This window comes from Xiphias gladius, chromosome 2, assembly GCF_016859285.1.
Source record: "Xiphias gladius isolate SHS-SW01 ecotype Sanya breed wild chromosome 2, ASM1685928v1, whole genome shotgun sequence".
Lineage (NCBI taxonomy): Eukaryota > Metazoa > Chordata > Actinopteri > Istiophoriformes > Xiphiidae > Xiphias > Xiphias gladius.
The window spans coordinates 14,030,515-14,048,949 of record NC_053401.1 but is presented as its reverse complement, the minus strand read 5'-3'; the positions used below and the strand labels follow the sequence as shown (position 1 = coordinate 14,048,949).

The window sequence follows — 18,435 nt, the reverse complement described above, 5'->3', positions numbered from 1 at the left end:
AGTTTTAAGTTGTGGTGGCAATGGTAATAACTAGATGTCTGAAGGGCAAATCTACCCCTTGAATGAACTGGAAGTCTGCTCTGTCAACCCGAGACATCTGTTTGGTTCCTTTATTAAATCGTGCATCATTCACCTGACACAACTGATAACTTAAGTCTCAACTGTCATGACTGACTGACCTGTTTTATAGTTCTCCCTATCAAAAGTGACATCTGTAACGCATGCAGAGAAGACAACTTGTGCACATGCATACAGCATTCATTCCCTCATTACTATTATTTACCAGATGGTGCTATACATCTTAATCAGCTGAGGGTCACCCCACTGGATGGTAATTCAGAAGCGAAACAAAGCCCATTAGTAAATTATATAAGTGACCTTGCTGACAGTTTTAATTAGATACATTCACAGTAATGGATTAAATAACAAAAGAAAGAGCAAACTCCTGAGAACACTGTCAGGCCTTGGGCTATTACATCTGACAAGTTTTTTACTTTCACCTCAGTGAATAGAGTGTTTTCAATATGTCCTCTAATTTTCTCTTCTGCTCTTTTGCTCCCCTTTTCCATTTACAAAGGCTGATTTACAGTACATACTCTCCCCTATGCTACACTTACGCTGCTGAGGTAGTGCTAGTTACAGTTGGAGATTCAGCTTACTCTCTTGTCCTTTAGGTTCACATAAAATAGGACTTTCTCTTTGGTACTGGCATACTTCATAATAAAAATAAAAGATATATATGTGACAAAATGTAAAAAAGATAATACAGTTCCTTTAAAAAGGAAAAGGCGAGGGCTAGAGGACTCATTGTGTGGTGGGGGAGTTCTTAAAAGGCACTTGGTGAATATAGTCACAATGAATGAAAGAAAGGAATTCTTGAACTTAGCACACTTGAAGTGTGTGGCTTGAAGGCAACATCTGTTATGCTAATTCAGAGGATGGGTGGGATCACTGAAAAACTGGATTGCTTCTTTTATTGTGGTTTGATACTGGAGTTTGAGCTGTTGCTAGCATAGTTAACAACCTTTGTCAGTTCACCTGCTCTTTTGTTTGATTGTGATGTCACATGAAATGATGAGATAACAGCATGCTTTGTAAATGATCCATGGGAGTGCTTGCTGGCATTAAAGAAACAGTATGGATATTATGAAGCTTCTAAGAAAACACATTTAGCTTAGCTTAGCACAAAGACTGAAAAAATGGGGAATCAGCTAGCCTGGCTCTTTATGAATCCATCTACCAGTACTTCTAAAGCTCGCAAGTTGTTGATTCAGGTTGTTATGTTACTATTTTTTTTGGCTGAAAGCAATTGCCAGGTACCTAGCTGAGAGCAAAATGTTGTTGGATAGAGCTAGTTAGCTGTTTCCATTTTTTTCAGTTTTTATGCTAAGAATGCTAAGAAGAGAGAGAGAGTGGTATCAATTGTCTCATCCAACACTCGTTGAGGTCTAACCTTGGGGTCTAGGAAGCAGCATCTAACAGTAGGGTTTTTGCGCTCGACTGGAAGAAACCAGGATAATATTGTCAACATACATAATGAGGGAGAGATAACTGCTGCTACAATGCACATCATTCCCATATATGCAGAACAGCAGGGGAGAAGGTGTTAAGGGGCAGTGTATGCTTCAAATAAACTAGTTTGTAAGTAGTGTCATCCCTAGTCAAAAGTTTTTATAGCTGTTTCAAAAGGTGTCACTCAAAAGGCAGAGTGATAGCTGAAAATCATAAAGGAAGGTGCACACACTTTCAGACAATCTTTCATCAAAGGCATTCATGGTGTTGCGACAGGCAGTACACAGAAAAAGGGACAGAGGTCATTTTGTGACAAAAGAAAAAAGAGAGCTTGAAAGAGATTGTTGGTATGGGAGTGTTACAAACTGAGATATTCAAATTGCATTGTACCCAATGTACCCTTTGTCCCTGAAGTGAAAATACTTAAGGCACACATATATTTTTGATTGTTCGGTGCAGCTACTCCTGAAGCAAACTACAGTAGTGCCAAGTAATTCAACCACAAGTATCATGTCAGCAAAATGCACTCAACAATAATAATTATTTACATTGTTGTCTATTTCCTGCTCACTGTTTACTGTGCTGACACAGTGTTCATAGTATTTTCATTATTTGGCCATGCAGTGCTTCAGAAGGTATACATATTTCATGAACTTATTGATATATTGTTTATGTTGAAAAGATACTAGCATTGGGTAAAGTGCTGATGATCAACATGCAAGGTTATGACAGCCACTGAAGGTGCCCTTAGAGCAAATTTATAGATATAGAAGGGAGCACAATTCCCACATGTTTTATAGGAGAGCCAGTATGCCATGAATGCTGTGGTGAAAGAATATGATGTATGTATGCCCTATAATTCATTCTAGGTTTCGCTGGTATCCATTAAAGAATGATATTTTCCAATCCATAAATGCATTTGAATATGAGAATAAATTTATGTATCCCTCTTCCTTTATCTTGCCCATATCATGTGCTGGTCTAGCAGGTTATCAAGATATGCTTATCCTCTAGTTTGTTTTCATCCTGTCTCCTTCTATTCCAGTTCATTTTTTAATCCTTTTGGTCAACGATTTTCATATTTATGTGGTTGCTAAGTTTTTATTCTTGAGTCCTTTTTTCATGCAGAGTTTGATTTATGAAGATTGTTTTTCTTTCTGTATTTTTTCAGCCAACAGCCATTATTTCCATTCTTTTCATTCTTTTCTAGAACAAAACAAAATTTGTTTACAAAAATAATGTTTGTTTACAGTGAAATCCCCTTAGGGTATCTTTAATGTCTTAGAAGGGGCAACAACAAACATGTAACAAGTTTTTGACTTGCACCTTCATTCTGGCTGTAATATTATATTCTGTTGGGGATATGTTATTATAGCTGCACTATTTCAAATGCAACAGTTTAAATGTAAAATTGTGGTCCTTTGATGTCTTTTTCAAATGCTGACTGATGATTCATTCTGCCTCATTGCCTTTCAGACAAACAGCTAACTGCATATATCATGTCTGATTTTGTATTACTGACTGACTGCTGTTGCATTGGAGGATACTGAAACTATTGCTGATACCTTAGTAGGACTATAAAATGGTGAAAGTTGTCTAGAGCAGTGGTTCCCAATTTTTTTTTGTCTGACTTACCCCACAACCCTTAAAGATGAGTTCAATTACCCCTCCATCAGTGCCACATTTCATATCCCAAATGTGCTCATTTAAATTGATTTTAAACACAATGATATTTATAATTATATAAAAACGGGATGTTGTATTTTTACAGACAAGACTCCTGTAATTTCCTATATTTAGCCTGTTCCTTTTTTTTGTTTTAGACAAATTTGAATTAATATTAATACAACTTTGAGTATTAGAAGCTGAGGGTTTCAATCATGTATCCATCCATCCTCGTATCAGTTTTCTATTTTAATTTCTCTGCTTATGTGCTAACACTTTTTCATGCACACTTAACCACCTGGTGTTAAGGTGTTACAGCTGATGTAGACTGATGGGAGTCATGCCCTAATATAGCAAACACTATACTCAAGATCAGACACACCGATTTTTAATCCTATTTATGTTTTTGTAGTCTTTATCAATAATATGTGAATATGTATGTACAACATTTTTACTAAATCACAATCGCAATTTTTACAACACATAGCTTAGCTATTCTACAATCTTTCCACAAAATCCCTGGCAGCTGCTGATGTAACTCCAGGGTATGAGTACCCCTGGTCTGGAGTCACTGGTGTAGAAGCCAGTGATTGTCACTGGATCTGTTCTGAGACAAGATGTTAAAATGGGGGCAGGTAAAATGAATGAAAATCAGGTTCTTATTTCTTTCATGAGGAAAATACATTAAATCATTTAATCAGAGGTTTTAAAAAAGGATGGAAAATAAATAGATTTTTCCTACATGCCTTCACCAATTTGTTTGATAGTGCTCTTTTTCTGCTTTTTGTGAATTACTAGCCAAACTTTGACACTGCAATTAGGAAGATGACATGATGTTTTCATCTCAGCAGATTTCAGATAAGATACTTAAGCTAACAAAATGTCAGCTTTTCCTGTCATGTATATATCCAAAAATAGGGGCTTCCTTCTAGTGTCATAAAGAACAAATTATTAAAAGCCAGCTATTTAGCTTGGTCATGTGCTCTAACAAATACAAGCAGCAAGAGGTACTGTCAGTCCTTGCACTAACAACTCCTAGAGATTGGCTTGAGTGCTTCTTCAGCGGGGCAAGGATCTATGAGTTCACAGTAGAGCTCAGTGCACAAACTCTTTCTTAAGAATCACATGGTAGTGAACATCCTCCCCACACCAACAACAAAGGGTGGCAACGAGAACAACGATGTTGGGCAATAATAATGACACTTATTGGGGCAAAATGTGGGGGGCAGAAATACACAAAAACAAAAAGAGGTGAAGAAACATTGCATTGCAGCCGCAAAAACACTTTCTCCAAACTCAGATTTAATTGTCACTATATATATATCATCGTTATCATTATGGCTTAGTTTTTAAGTGAAGCCTACAGTACAATGAATGTAATAGGCTGAAGCCTGAGACTTTTCTGGGAAATGTAGAAACTCCCTAAGTGAAGTCTGGAACTTTGGCCTTATCCACACTAATATGAATATTCTGCAGAACGAACATTTCACTCTACGTTTTGGCCTCTCATCCATACGCATATAGCATTTTAGGTTACTCAAACGGAGATTTTTTTCAAATGCTTTTTAAAGTGCAGATTTTAAAAAAAATAGGTCTATGTGTGTCAGTGTCGACATGTAAAAGCGATGACATCATACCTCAATTCACGCATGGCCAGTGTTGCTTTCTGTAAAGTTATTGTGCCTGACACAACAACAGTAGCAATGGTGGATGTATATATGGGTCTCTTTAGGTTTGGTTAGCACTAGCGATTACAAGTTTACAACTTAACTTGGCATTGCTACAACACTTCACCAGCACGCAAAGGCCTCTGCGTCAGCCGTGTGCCAGAAATACAGATATCAAATAAATACAAATGTAGAAACAGATGTCAAATAAGTATAAATGAATAAATAATTAGCTACTATTGTTTTTGTTTTACTGCTAGAAAAATAAGCTCACTAGGCTTGCTCAGAATGTTCTTCTCTGGTATTTGATGTATCATTGATGTAGACTTTATCGTCACCTACCATGCTTATTTGAGTGTATGAGCGTATTTTTTGAAAGGCAGGGGGAAAATATCAGTTACAAAAACATCTGTATTAGTGTGGGCAAGGCCTTAAATAAACAGGTCCAGACAATGTTAGCCCTCAAAAAAGTGCAAATTATAAATCTGGTATTTGGAATGCATTAAATGTCACAGATTGTTAAAACTGTATATGGCTTTTTTTGTTGTTGCTCGTGGTAGGTCAGGCACAGGGCTTACAAAATAATTCATCTTGTTTGAAATGTTGTAGAATGCAAGACTTAATATATAAATATTATTTGTGATGTTTCATTTTATTTACCTGACTGATCACAGCTCTCTCCATCTCTATCCATCTGTCTGATTCTCTCCATCTTTTCCTCATCTCTCACTGTCATCTCCTACTCTCTTATCTCACTCTCACTTGTCTCCTTCCTTCATTGCTCTTAATCTAGCTGCATATCTCATCTCTCTTCCAATCCAACCCTTCGCATTTCTCCTTCTTTTCTTCTATCTTTTTCAATCCATTTATATGTATTCCTACACATTCCTACATTCCTATTTTTCACATCTCCCCTTTTCCATAATTTTTTCTTCATGTTATATCTTTGCCCATATTGGTCTTTCTCCATCTGTCATCCCCCAACCCACTCTCCCTATTTTAACAATTATATCTCTGCATCCACCTCTCTTTATCTGTTTATTTTTCAATTTTTTTCTCACCTTTCTAATTCTTCTGTCTTTGTCTCTCTTTCTGTGTCCTCTGCAGCTGGTATTGTTCGGAAAAAGCAGTGGTGTGAGATGGTGCCATGTTTGGAAGACGAAGGCTGTGACCTGTTAGTCAATAAATCTGGCTGGACTTGTACACAGCCTGGAGGCCGGGTCAAAACCACCACGGTGAGTTCAGGCTCTCTTTTTGCTCCCTAGGTAAAACAAACCAATCACAAAACAGTAGGTATGTGTGAAATGTGTGTATTTACTGCACCATTGACACTGAGAACAACATGACTTTAAGAGATGGATATGAAGCATTTGCCCAGAGAATCGTCTGTGGTGTAAATCCAGATTAATGACACATTTTATGATATTTTCGTACATTAAACTAATGATTTAACAGTTTTTCTTGCCAAACAGGACTGTTAAGTAGCCATTTTAATAACCTGAGTCATTATACAGTATAATAAAACATTTTTGTTTATTGACTCCCATTAAAAGCTCTGATCTAAAGGCATATGTACAGCATGAAAGCCAGATTTACAGCACTGTTTTCAGCTTCTGATTATTTCGTTCAGAACATATATACTATTAAACTCTCTGATATTTGACAGTGTGTTCTTGGAGGCTGCAAGAAGTCAAGCTTGTAAAGTGAAAAAACTGAAATTTGAATTGAATTGTTATTTTTCAATATATGCATGCAAAAAAATATAAATCCTATATAAACTGTTAGTCCAATATATTGCCCAAACTACTTAAAGCTAAATTGTGTACCTTTAGTGGGATTAAACAAACCCAGTCTCCCTCTCACAAATAGATAAGCAATAAAACGCACCTTTGTTAAATTCCAAACACTTAGAGGTTTTCCCACTACAGCCTTACTGGGCCTGGCATGACCAGTAGCTAATGTTTAGCTAATAAACTTTAAACAGATATAGCTATACTGACATCACGGAGCCAAACTGCTGACTTTAAGACTTTTATCTTCTCTACTTGTGGTAGCTGTTACACTACATGTTAGCATGTCACAAATAAGTAATTCAGTTGTTTTATCACAAAAGCAAAATCTGAAGTAAACACATCTTATTTCAACATGAATCATGTTTGTCATATCCTGCTTGTGGTCCCATTCCACTCACTTGCAGCTAAATCACCTGTATAATAATGATGTCTTAAAGCAGTATTACTTGATTTTTGGCCACTTTGGGGCAGAGGAACAAGCTGTAAACACAATGTGTACAAACTGTTAGACTATAAAGCTTACATAGCGACTACATATGTTAGCAAACAGTTAGCAAACAGTTACCTTTTTACACACAGCAGACCGAACAGAAAGCAACATTAGCATTAATTTTGAGTCTTGTTTCTGGCCATATGAATGAATCTAGTCCAATATTCAATAGCTCTATTTTTGGTCTCCAGCAAATCCTCAGGAAAAATTTGGTTCTTTAGCTGTTTAATGTTCCATTATGTTCACCAGCTAGTATTAACTTTGTCCTTCTCCTGTTTGGTGCTGTACATGTAGCATACAATAGTTCATAATCAGTTTTATCACTGCTGCGACTGAAAACAATGCTGATTACACTCAGAGCTCAGAGGGACTAAAACGCTACATAGAGCTGAGGGGAACTGCAGAATTGGTTGATAATTCAACGTGGGTTTGTCACTACAAGCAACACCTTTGACATCCCACTTAGTCATTTGACCCAATGTCAAGAGAAAAACAAAAAATTAGAGAAGCTTTAAACACCCTAATCTGGAGAATCTTGAGTATTGCAAGAAACTTTTATGCACCATAATTGCTACTTGCAAAGTAGCTGCTGTTTAGCAAATTTTGCATAGTCTTGCCTTAATAAAGTACACTATGGTGAAATACATAAATTTACGCAGCCATTTAAGTTAATCAATTCCCTCCATATTACCGTACTTGGGGCCAGCTTGCACACTGTCAGCCAAAAGCACATTGATAACAGTGGAAAACCCAGTTAAGTATTCACTTCACAGTCCCCTGAAAATGTTCCTCACCCCCTCTCTGTCTTCAGCTCATCTCTACAAACTGTATGCTGTTTGTTTACTTCCTCATTGCCAGCAATTAGCCTGAATTAGGGACGCTCTTAATGTTAATGATGGCAGCAGATGGGGAGCCGCCTCTTGTACATTTGCTGAGATGCCGCCCATTCACTCATCCTCTCGTCCTTCATATCCTATCTCCAGCTCTCCAAGCCTCCTCCTCTCCACTTCACCCCAACTCCAAAACAAACACACACACACACACACACACACACACACACACACACACACACACACACACACACACACACACACACACACACACACACACACACACACTTGTCTACCTCCTTACACCCTCCCACTATTTTCACCCTGCCACCTGCTTTACAAGAGACATGAACACTGTTGCACTCCTGCCTGTATGCTGAGTCTATATTGAAGCATGTAAGAGGTCTCAGTTGAAAAACATGTTACACAACACACACACATCACAACTGCCCTATCTTTGAATGTCAATGGGTGAACACTGAGGACCGGTGGGGCATCATTAATGCATCTGTCATGATTCACTCATCAGCTGGCTAACTTGTTTATGCCTTTTGCTGAACGACAAATGCATAAACGTAGTAAATACACACACTGAATGCTCAACCCAGATTATATGGTTTGTTTTCAGTAAGCTGTTGCCCCTGTGTCCTTTTCTGTAGTGTAAGTCATGTGTGTCTCTCAGTGCCCTGACACCACCCTGAACATACCCGGTTGTTGAGACTGAGATGACAGCTGTTACATGTTCCACCTACAATGTACTGTAATTTGTTATCCGGGCAGGCAGACTCACAAACAGTCATAGCTAACATATAGCTGGATCCATTCATTATGTTTGACAGATATAAGCGCTAGTGTGCGTCTGTTCGAGGAGGTTGAATATGCAAATATGGTGGCCGCTGTGTGTTTAAAGGCTAATATATCCAATGGGGGTGCATTCTTACCAGCATGTTAACATGCTCTCATTAATGTCTGTTGGTGTATGTTTTCAACTGTTTGGATATTTATAATTATGAATATGTGTCCTGGCTTGGCCGACATGTACACTTCATATCCTTCTTAGGATGTCACTGTACCCCTCATCGGCTTACGCTTACAATATATGTGATGTGACAGGTATTTCTTGGTTGCTTCATTGGCTACTTTAAGCTTGGTGACAGCCATTCGAATGGCTGGTCAGCTGCTGTATGTGCACTCATCTGTGCCAGCCTGTGTGTGTGTGTGTGTGTGTGTGTGTGTGTGTGTGTGTGTGTGTGTGTGTGTGTGTGTGTGTGTGTGTGTGTGTGTGTGTGTGCATGCTTAAGCAGCTTTCGCTGTCAAGGATTCCAATAACGGGCAAAAAGCAGACTTGGGTCATTGTTTAAAATTCTTCTAAAAATATTAATTTATGTGATGGATGGACTGGCATAATGCAACAGCTACATTTAATCTCAAGTTTAGGAAAGTTGGGAAGATTTAGGACATTACTTGACAACCTAGCATGGAATCTAAAATTATCTAAAATTCATTAAAGGTTAAGGATTCTCCAAAACAGAAATTACATAAACTTCTTGTTATCTGCTGACCCAAGGGAGAATCACAGGCAAAAACAAAACAAACAATTTACTCCTCAGCCCCCCTCTGGTTAACTTTGAACAAATGGCCCCTTCCCTAAGGCTTTTCAAGGTTAAACCCAAACAGCAGGCACCCCAATATTGCCTAGGGATGACTGTTGGCTGTGCACAGTCCAGTGAGCATGTCTGACCTGTCTGTCAGGTGTTTGTGCGAAAACATTAATCCAGACAAACAGACATGTCCCTCAGGGCATTTGACTAAGCCAAGTCAATCTGACTCAGCCCCATAGCTCCATAAAGGGCTATTTTGGACAAATGTCAAAGGTGGTTTGCATGTATTTGTCAAATGTTTGAGAGTTTGTGTTTTCTCTGTCAAACAGAGGGAGATTGTTGTTCAGGATGACACTGCTGACCTCTTCTCTACCTTTAGTTGGCAACAACAATATGAGTTGCAAGGCAGATTTGATGTATGCTGTGTATCTTCCCTCAACCTACAGAATGTCACTCAGCTCTATGGCCACAATTTATTTGATGTGCTTTTTTTTTAACAAAATAACTTCCTCACATACTTGTTTTCTCCCTGCTTGACTCCATCTCAGACTCTCTTTTTCTCTTTTCACTTTCACTCCCTATCCTTTTACCCATTTTATCCCTCCCTGTCTTTCACTTGTTCTCCTCCTCTCGGTCCCCCTCTTCCTGCATTTATCTTAGTCTGACCCTGCTTTGAACAGTACATGTTGTTCCTGTCAATAAAAACACACTATGGATTTTCTAAGGCTGGCTCCAGAAGAAACATATGAAGATTGATATGTGCATTGCTTATTGTTGACAGTGACACTTTGAGCGAGGTTACTTTTATTAGCAGTGCACAACAAACGCAGCTGAAAAGGACACAAATCAAACACAGGAACACTTTTGAAGCTCTCACACATATTTATTTTTTAGTATCAAGAGCTTGCTGTTACAGTGACAAGTTTCTCCTCCAAAGGACTGACCTAGGCTAACAGAAAATGGAATCGCTCATATGAACCATATTAAGCTTTAAGACTGTATATGAGCTCCTTGAGTTCACGTAACGGTATCAATGAAACAATAAAATGCACTTGGACACTCAACTGCATGTCCATCAGTCACTACTTTATAAGAAGGTAATTATGTTTTCGGTATTTCCGTCCATCCATCCTATTCTCATAAACACGATATTTCAGGAGTACCTTGAGGGAATTTCTTCAAATTTGAAACAAAACATTCACTTGGACTCAAGGATGAACTGATTAGAATTTGTGGGTCAAAGGTCAAGGTCACTGTGACCTCACAAAACATGTTTTTGGCCATAACTCAAGAAATCATACACTAATTATGACAGAATAAACTTAATACCCTTAATTAAATTCCTTCAAAGTCTTCATTTTATATCTTATATGAGTCTGGACAGACATGGGTGTAAACTAAAACTTGACAGGTTAGCAGAGGCATACAACTGCAAGGCAGTAATTCTAGATTTTCTGAGTATATACATGAATACATAAAACCAAGTTTCTGCCAAAATATGTGACTTGCTGCAATCCATATGGACATAAAAATGATAAATAATCACTTACAGAAATATTGGGCAGAAAGATCTGCCTAAATATTACTGATGAAACCAAATGTTTAAATGTTCTGGAGAAAGTTTTGGATTTCTCCACATGATGAAGCATATATATGGAGCTGTAGTAGGAGCGATACTTTGTATATTGGAGGGTGGTGCCTTTTTTAAGCTTTTATAAAATCAAAAATACAAAAGCAAAAGTGTAAGAAATAGATTAAGCTGTGTGTTCATCTGTTTTAACATAAGTAGAAAATGTTAGCATGTCAAGCTTACTAGCCTCCTAGTAGCCTAGCGGTATTTCATTCTGTTATCAGCACAACACATCACCAGGACTGAGCTGCTAGCCAACCAGGAACCTCTAAAGCTAGCGCTGCAGGAGAAAGGCACAGGAGATCCTCTCTGACCCCAGCCATCCCAGCCGCAGACTTTTCACGCTCCTGCCATCTGGCGGGCGTTACAGGAGCATCCAGACCCGAATCAGCAGTTTCATAGACAGTTTTTACTTACAAGCCATCAGGCTACTGAACTGCTGATATTTACACTTATAGTTGCTTAGGGCACACACACTATACAAACATACTACAGTAACATAATAGCACACACATTGGGTCAATCGTTGTTGTATGTATCTGAAGGGTCTTAAGAAGGTCACTTTAATTTCTACCACTATTATTATTATCTTTATTATATTTTATTTTTCTTTGGGCAAACACATTTTATATTATCTATACTACACCACTGCTTTGTAACTCAGACTTTTATAATTACTATTTAAATGCTTTTTATTTTTTTCACTTACTATGCCCTTAATTTACTTACCATGTAAAGTTGAGTTGGCTTTGAGGCCAAGAATTTCATTACTGTTAATGATGTTTGCATTGTTATCAAGCAAATGACAATAAACTTGAAACAATTCTGACAGGCAAGGGGTTGTTTTTAGCTAATTTAGTTTAATTACAAGTTATTTTAAAGAGATCTTTTAGTAAGAAAAATAGTTTATAGTAAATAATTGCGATACTCATCAGTTATTCCTCATCCTCAAAGCATACTGAAAATACAAACATTAAAGCATAAATCTAACCAATGTGTTGCTTGTCCAAGTATGTTTTTCTATATTAAGCTTTCAAACAATTCATGTTATGTTAAAACTATTTTCCATTACATTTGTATTTGTAATATTGCTCTACCCTGGAATACACAAACAATGTTGCCCCTTTATTTTCTTGTTTCCCACATGGGCCATCAGCTTGTGAGAATTCCATCTTTTTTTCTTGCAACAATAGCCTCAGACTTCAAGCATAATATAATGTACTGTATGTAGCTATCAAGTGCATATTTAGCAGTGCTTACTGCTGTCTCTCTCCAGAGAAGAGGATGCTCTGCGATGTGCCCTCCACCATTTTAGACTGGCAGATGAAACGACCGAAGGAGCTATCTCTTGCTGCATGTGCTGACACAGGGAGCTCGGCAAGAAAGAGGCAGAGTGAGTGCATCATTAGGAGAGAAAAGTGAAATCATCTCAGGTTATCTGACGGCTTTATGACAGCCTGATAAGATGAACAATTCAAAACAGAGACAGAAAAGCATTGTGAGAGAAGAAAAGAGCAATGTGAGTGAAAGACAGAGGAAGAGATTTGAGCCAGTCAGAATTATAGTATCGTACAACATTATTTAAGTCATTTTCAGTTGGTGCCCATCAGGCAGTGGCTCTTGTTATTAAGCCTTTCAGCGCCTATTAGGTTCATAGAAAAGGACATTCCTTTCAAGAATAGTTTTCCTTTCACAAAGTTATAATTGCACAAAATCCAACAACAGGAAAGAACTTTCAAGAGACTTTTTTTGACGGCTGCCATGCTGTTTATATAGCAGCCAATGTTTTCATGTGATTATTACACAGCAAGTCACTATAAAATTGCATTTGTTGTCCTGAAATCCAGCCAAATGCATCTGCTTGTCTTGTTAAGTACTGTAGTTTTTAAATATAATAACAAAACACATTGTCAATTTTGGACATTGCAGTACACTCACAAAACAACTGAAATGACTAAAAATTCTAACCAGCTCTTAATCACATGTTCCAGTGGGTCCGTCCTGATTGGGGTGTTTAAGCTGTGAAGAGAGTGCTATGAGCAGAATGGGCACCTACTGAGAGAAAGACTGTGATTATTGTAATCAACTTTTTCATTGAGGAGAGGAGAGGAGAGGAGAGGAGAGGGGAAGAGGGGAGATTAGTAGATAAAGAGGAGGGAGGAAAGAAAGAAAAAGAGTCAAGTTAGGAAGGAGATTTGGTTGGAAAGAAGAGAGTTGAAGTTGACTGTGGAGGAGGAACAGTCCATACTTGAACCAATGCAAGAGAAGAATGAGTTGATGTTGATGTTCAAAATGATGTTTGAGCACGAGTATATTGTTTGATAATATGAGCACCTGTGTAGGCATATGTTTATACCCTTTGTAGGTACCCTGCATGTGTGAAGAGGGTACAATTGTACATACTGTATGTCCATTCATATGTATGCGTGTAGATAAAGACGGTGTTCATCCTCACAGAAATAGTCATTTTCTACAAAGGATGCAGTCTACATAAGACAATCACCAGACCAGTCTGTGTCTCCCTGTAGGCTTCTGGAGTATTTACGCATTTATACATCTGCCAGTGACAGCATGTCTTCGGCCAAGTATGAAAAGGCTCTTTCGATTGGGGTTTGTAAGCAAGTGCTGAGGGCCACCCCCACTGTACCTCCATTTCCCCTCAATCACTTCCTCTCTGTTTCTTCCTTTCCATCTCTCTGTGGATCCAGCACAGCCTGGGCCTGATGGGATCCCCCAACACCCCCTGTGCTTCTGGGTCGGTACCGGCCTTGGTAATTGATCCCTCTGGGCCCTCTAGGCACATCCAACAGTGGGTTGAACAAAATCACCACTAAGAGGACAGCTGCTTGGCCACCCCAGACTGGCGGAGAGAAAGGGAGAAAGATAAAGAGACCCTGTTGCTGCTAACCATTAGCTCTGTCTGCCAACTTCCTTCTAGAGGGAGCCAAGTCAGCACATGACCTCGGCTTGGAAGATACCAATTCCTCCATTTTGGGAAGCAGGGAACGATATTGGGACAAGAGGGAGGACGAGAAGGAGAAAGCTTGTCCTTTTAGGTTCTTATCAACACACTATAGGAGGTTGTAGGATTGATCTGCTAAGTGAGCAGTGTTGCTTAAACCCAAAGCCTCTGATAGCCAAGCCTCTGATAGTCAACACTGCCCTGTTCCAGAGTTTTAGCCATTTCCATATGCCAAAAAAGGTAATTGATTTCATAAAGCAGGGAGTGATTGCTGGCTGGCCTGCGCACGCTTTGTAAGTAGCTAGGTAGAAAAGCTGCAGGTTTATTCCAACAAGCAAGCAACATGTGCACACACTGAAGGACGAAGCATGTGCTCACTCACACAAAAGTGTAAATACAGTGTATTGATACCGTCCTATGAAAAACGTATCTCCAAAACGTCACCTGTTGAGGAGCTAAGAAAAACAGGAAACTGTTTTCAGCTTTATGACAATGGATTATTCATTTAGTCCAATGGGTTTTTTAGTGGTTTATCAAGCGTAGTGATTAGAATTTCCTATATCTATATAGAAGAAATTGATCCTTCAGTATATCCAAAAAAATTTGGGATTACCAAATTTGAAAATACAACACAAGAGATTCTTAATGGATCGTATTAGCTAAAATAAGGCCATCAGTTTCTGATTCTTTATTTACTGAACTAATGTGTTTTTTCCACCTCAGCTTGTTAGTGTTGCAGTAAAAAACAAGATAGGTAATAAAATCCAAAGGTAATGTCGGAGGAAGGGGAGAAATCTGATTCCTGACCTGCTGCACATGTATGTTGACTTACCTGCGTAACCTGGGTTCTCTGAGTGACCTGGTTACCTAAGTAAACGTATTGTTCAACAGTCGACTCCACTGACCAAAGATTTCTGAGCATTTTGCTCCATATGCAAGTGAAAATCAGGATGCAAATGTGAAAAATTATTTAAATGCACCGGTGCGAGTGCCTCTGAGCTCTGACTCCGATATGGTCAAAATACACAGATTCACTAAGTTTTGATGCTAATTATGATTAGCCGGGAGCAGTGTAGATTCAGACAGCAGGTTTTCATTTTTAGCACTGACTGATGCTTTCACCAGTTAAAATGATAAACATTGCCTGCAGTAGGTCAACATTAGCTGTCACTATAAGCCCTGTGTCTGTACTCAGAGATCAGGATAATTTGTGAGGGAAGAAACTCCCCAGTTAAAATTGTTGTTTCAGTGTGCCAGATACAAATTTAGTCAACATTTAGGTAAATAGAAGTAGGCTATCAAATTGGACTCGCTATTGGCCGATACCCAAAGGACTTGGAATGCTATTGCATTCAATAAAGCTTGATCTGGACATTTGTACTGGACAACAGTCCAGACACATTAATAACCAGAGTTAATTTTGGCAAGTGGTTTTGATTTAGTTTTAGTCTTAGTCGTTTGACGAAAAATGTGCATTAGTTTTAGTTAAATTTTAGTCATTTCATTTTTTGTTTGTTTTAGTTTAGTTTTAGTCAAAAACTAAACAAACCTCTGCTCTGCAGGGGTACAAACTGACTCAACTCAGTATATCCATTTAGCATTTTCAAACTCTGTCTGTTTGAACAGAAACTAATCTAGTACAGTTGTTCCTGCTAACATAGAATTACTGCAGCAACTGTGCTCTTTACTGCAGAGCAGTGAGTCATTCAGAAGTTGGATTCACTCACCGCTTCACTAAAATACTGTTCATTTTTTGGGTTTTTAGATCTATCGTTGCATAACATCAATACTGTGATCTTTGTTTAGCGATCATTAATCCTGAAACTTACTCACTCCTCCCGATAGCAACACTAAAGATAGCCGACTGAAAGTAACATCAACATTACCTCCACATCCACATGTTGGTGTACAGCCTGCATGTTTTCATAGTTTGTCTCAGCTGTTTTGTTGCCAGCTCTTGTCTAATTCTCCGTGGATTGTGGATAAATTTAGTCCTTAAACCTCAGGTATTTCTTCAAAGAACAGGTAATGTCAGATAATATTCCCGAAACCAACAAAAATTTGCAACTTTGCAACAGGTCAAGCGGCTATATCAGCAAAGGCAACTATTTCACTAATCAGGAACTACAGTGTGTGATTCCACATATGCACATTGTTGAATAAGATTTTGGATTAAAACATTCCCATTTGTCCGTCTTTCATATTATTGTTTAGTTTTTATTCATTGACTAAAAATGTACATACAAATGTACATTTTGTCATGGCTCTCGTTTTCAAAGGTTACTTTTTATTTAGTTTTAGTCTTGTTTTCATCATGAAAAATAGGTTGTCAAATATTTTTCGTCATAGTTTTCATTAACAAAATTAGCAGTCTTAATAACTTAACAGAGCTAAGATTCTACAGCCATGTTAGCGGCTCTATGAGGCTGTACTGTGTATATGCTAACATACTGATGTTTAACAGGTATAATGTTTAAAGTATTTAAAGTTAAAGTACAGTATTACACAAATTAATTTGACCTGATGATGGCACTAGAAAAAAAATAACGAGTGACCAGTGATTAGACTTCACCCTCTGGGGACCATGAATGTCATGGCAATCCATCCAATAGTTGTTGAGATATTTCAGTCTGGACCAAAGTGGTGGACTCACAAAAATTGCCATTGTTAATGTCAGGCCACTAGCATGGCAACAAACCATTAAAGGTGGTAAGGGAGCATGACACTTCCAAAAAGCATACTTATTTATGGATACAATGGTAATCTATTAGTAATATAATAAAAGTAAATAAGTGACTTAAAAATTATGTATTAAAAAATTCTAAATAAAACTGCATCCTCATTTTGAGCTTGATAACCATACCGCCTCCCCCCTCTCCCTCTCCTCCTCCCCGTTTCCACTGCCTCTCTCCCCTCAGGCTCTATGACGCGACAAGAGTCCCCCTCGACACTCTTGCACTATGGAGAGCATTGATGACCCCTTGACAGACAGCCAAACACCATCTACCACCAACACTACCACCACCAACATCACAACAACTCCAGCAAAACCCTGGTCCCGCAAAGGCAGGAAGCAACACAAGAGCACCAGGGGCCTCTTGGAGGCAGCAAGGTACAGCAGAAAGCCCCTGAATTTCGATCTCTTTCCCTCAATAAATTCTTTGATATGTAACTGAAGTTCTTATGGTGAAGCTGTTTTTTTGCAGATGGCAAAAGGGAGATAAACTCAGTCTTCTGTTAGATAGCTAAATGTCTATCTTAGAATAAAGGTATTGGATAAAGCCCATATGTACTGCACATATTCAATTCATCCACAATAATAAATAATACATTTTGTGTTTATTTTTTATTTATATATTTTTTTCAGAATCTAATTAAAATCATTACAACCAATAGTATGGTTTTATTACACCATAAAAACGTTGCAGCAAAACTTGCAAACAACTGGAAGCATGGACACAAATGCAAGCACACGTACAAAAATCCAGATACAATTTAAACAACCGTCTGCTTGTTTGATATCTTTATTTGGCTTACTCATTTTTTCATGAGCTCACAAATTCCCTAGTGTGTGTTTAACCACAGAAAATCCATGTGTGCAGCAATACCAGTAAAACCCATCAGATTTATTTTCAGCTTGTTTTTGCTCTGCTGTATGGCATGCTTTGTATATTGTCTTATTACGTATTGTGTAAAGTATCATGTCAGATGGAGTCTGTGCACTTGAATAAAACAAGGAGCCAGACAGACTCTGATATTAATGCATGTGATTGGGAAATAGAGAGTAGCCATGTAGTAAATTTAGCGTATAGTGCAATAAAAGGGATGAGGCCACAGTCATAAAAATGCCCAGTCTCATTGAGTTTCTGAAAACCAGGCTCTTCTGTCGGCCAGTATTGTTAGCATTCATGGTCCATGTTATGATTCGACTTCCAGAAAAAAAATATGATCCTTCAGCTTTTCAGTCCAGACAGCTAGTCTTCAGTAGATATGAAACTATAAATAGACACAGGGTGGAAGCATGCGGTGAACTCAGATCCTCTCACAGTGCATCATATAGAAGATTATTGTCTATTTACTAACAGAGAAAGCTATCTAAGATTAGACTTAAACATTGGATCCCTTCATATACTTTATAAAGAATGACAGTACCATATCACCTGCAATAATCTGATCTCAAACAGTGCCATGCAGCACAGTAACTTACATTTTATAATATAATCTATACATTGCAGTGTATTAAGGGCTACTTTTCAGACAAGTTGTTTGTATAAAAAACAAATAA

At 38.1% G+C, this 18,435-nt stretch overlaps 1 protein-coding gene across 1 annotated transcript in view; it reads left to right on the top strand.

Moving 5' to 3' along the window:
• LOC120802168 (chemokine-like protein TAFA-5) overlaps positions 1-17,232 on the top strand; it is an 89,098-nt gene extending 71,866 nt beyond the window's left edge. The window contains exons 3-4 of the mRNA XM_040149698.1: positions 5,952-6,079; positions 17,069-17,232. Coding sequence (XP_040005632.1) covers positions 5,952-6,079; positions 17,069-17,077 — 137 coding nt within the window. The 3' untranslated portion in view covers positions 17,078-17,232. The remainder of the gene's footprint in view (positions 1-5,951; positions 6,080-17,068) is intronic.
• The last annotated feature ends 1,203 nt before the right edge of the window (positions 17,233-18,435 follow it).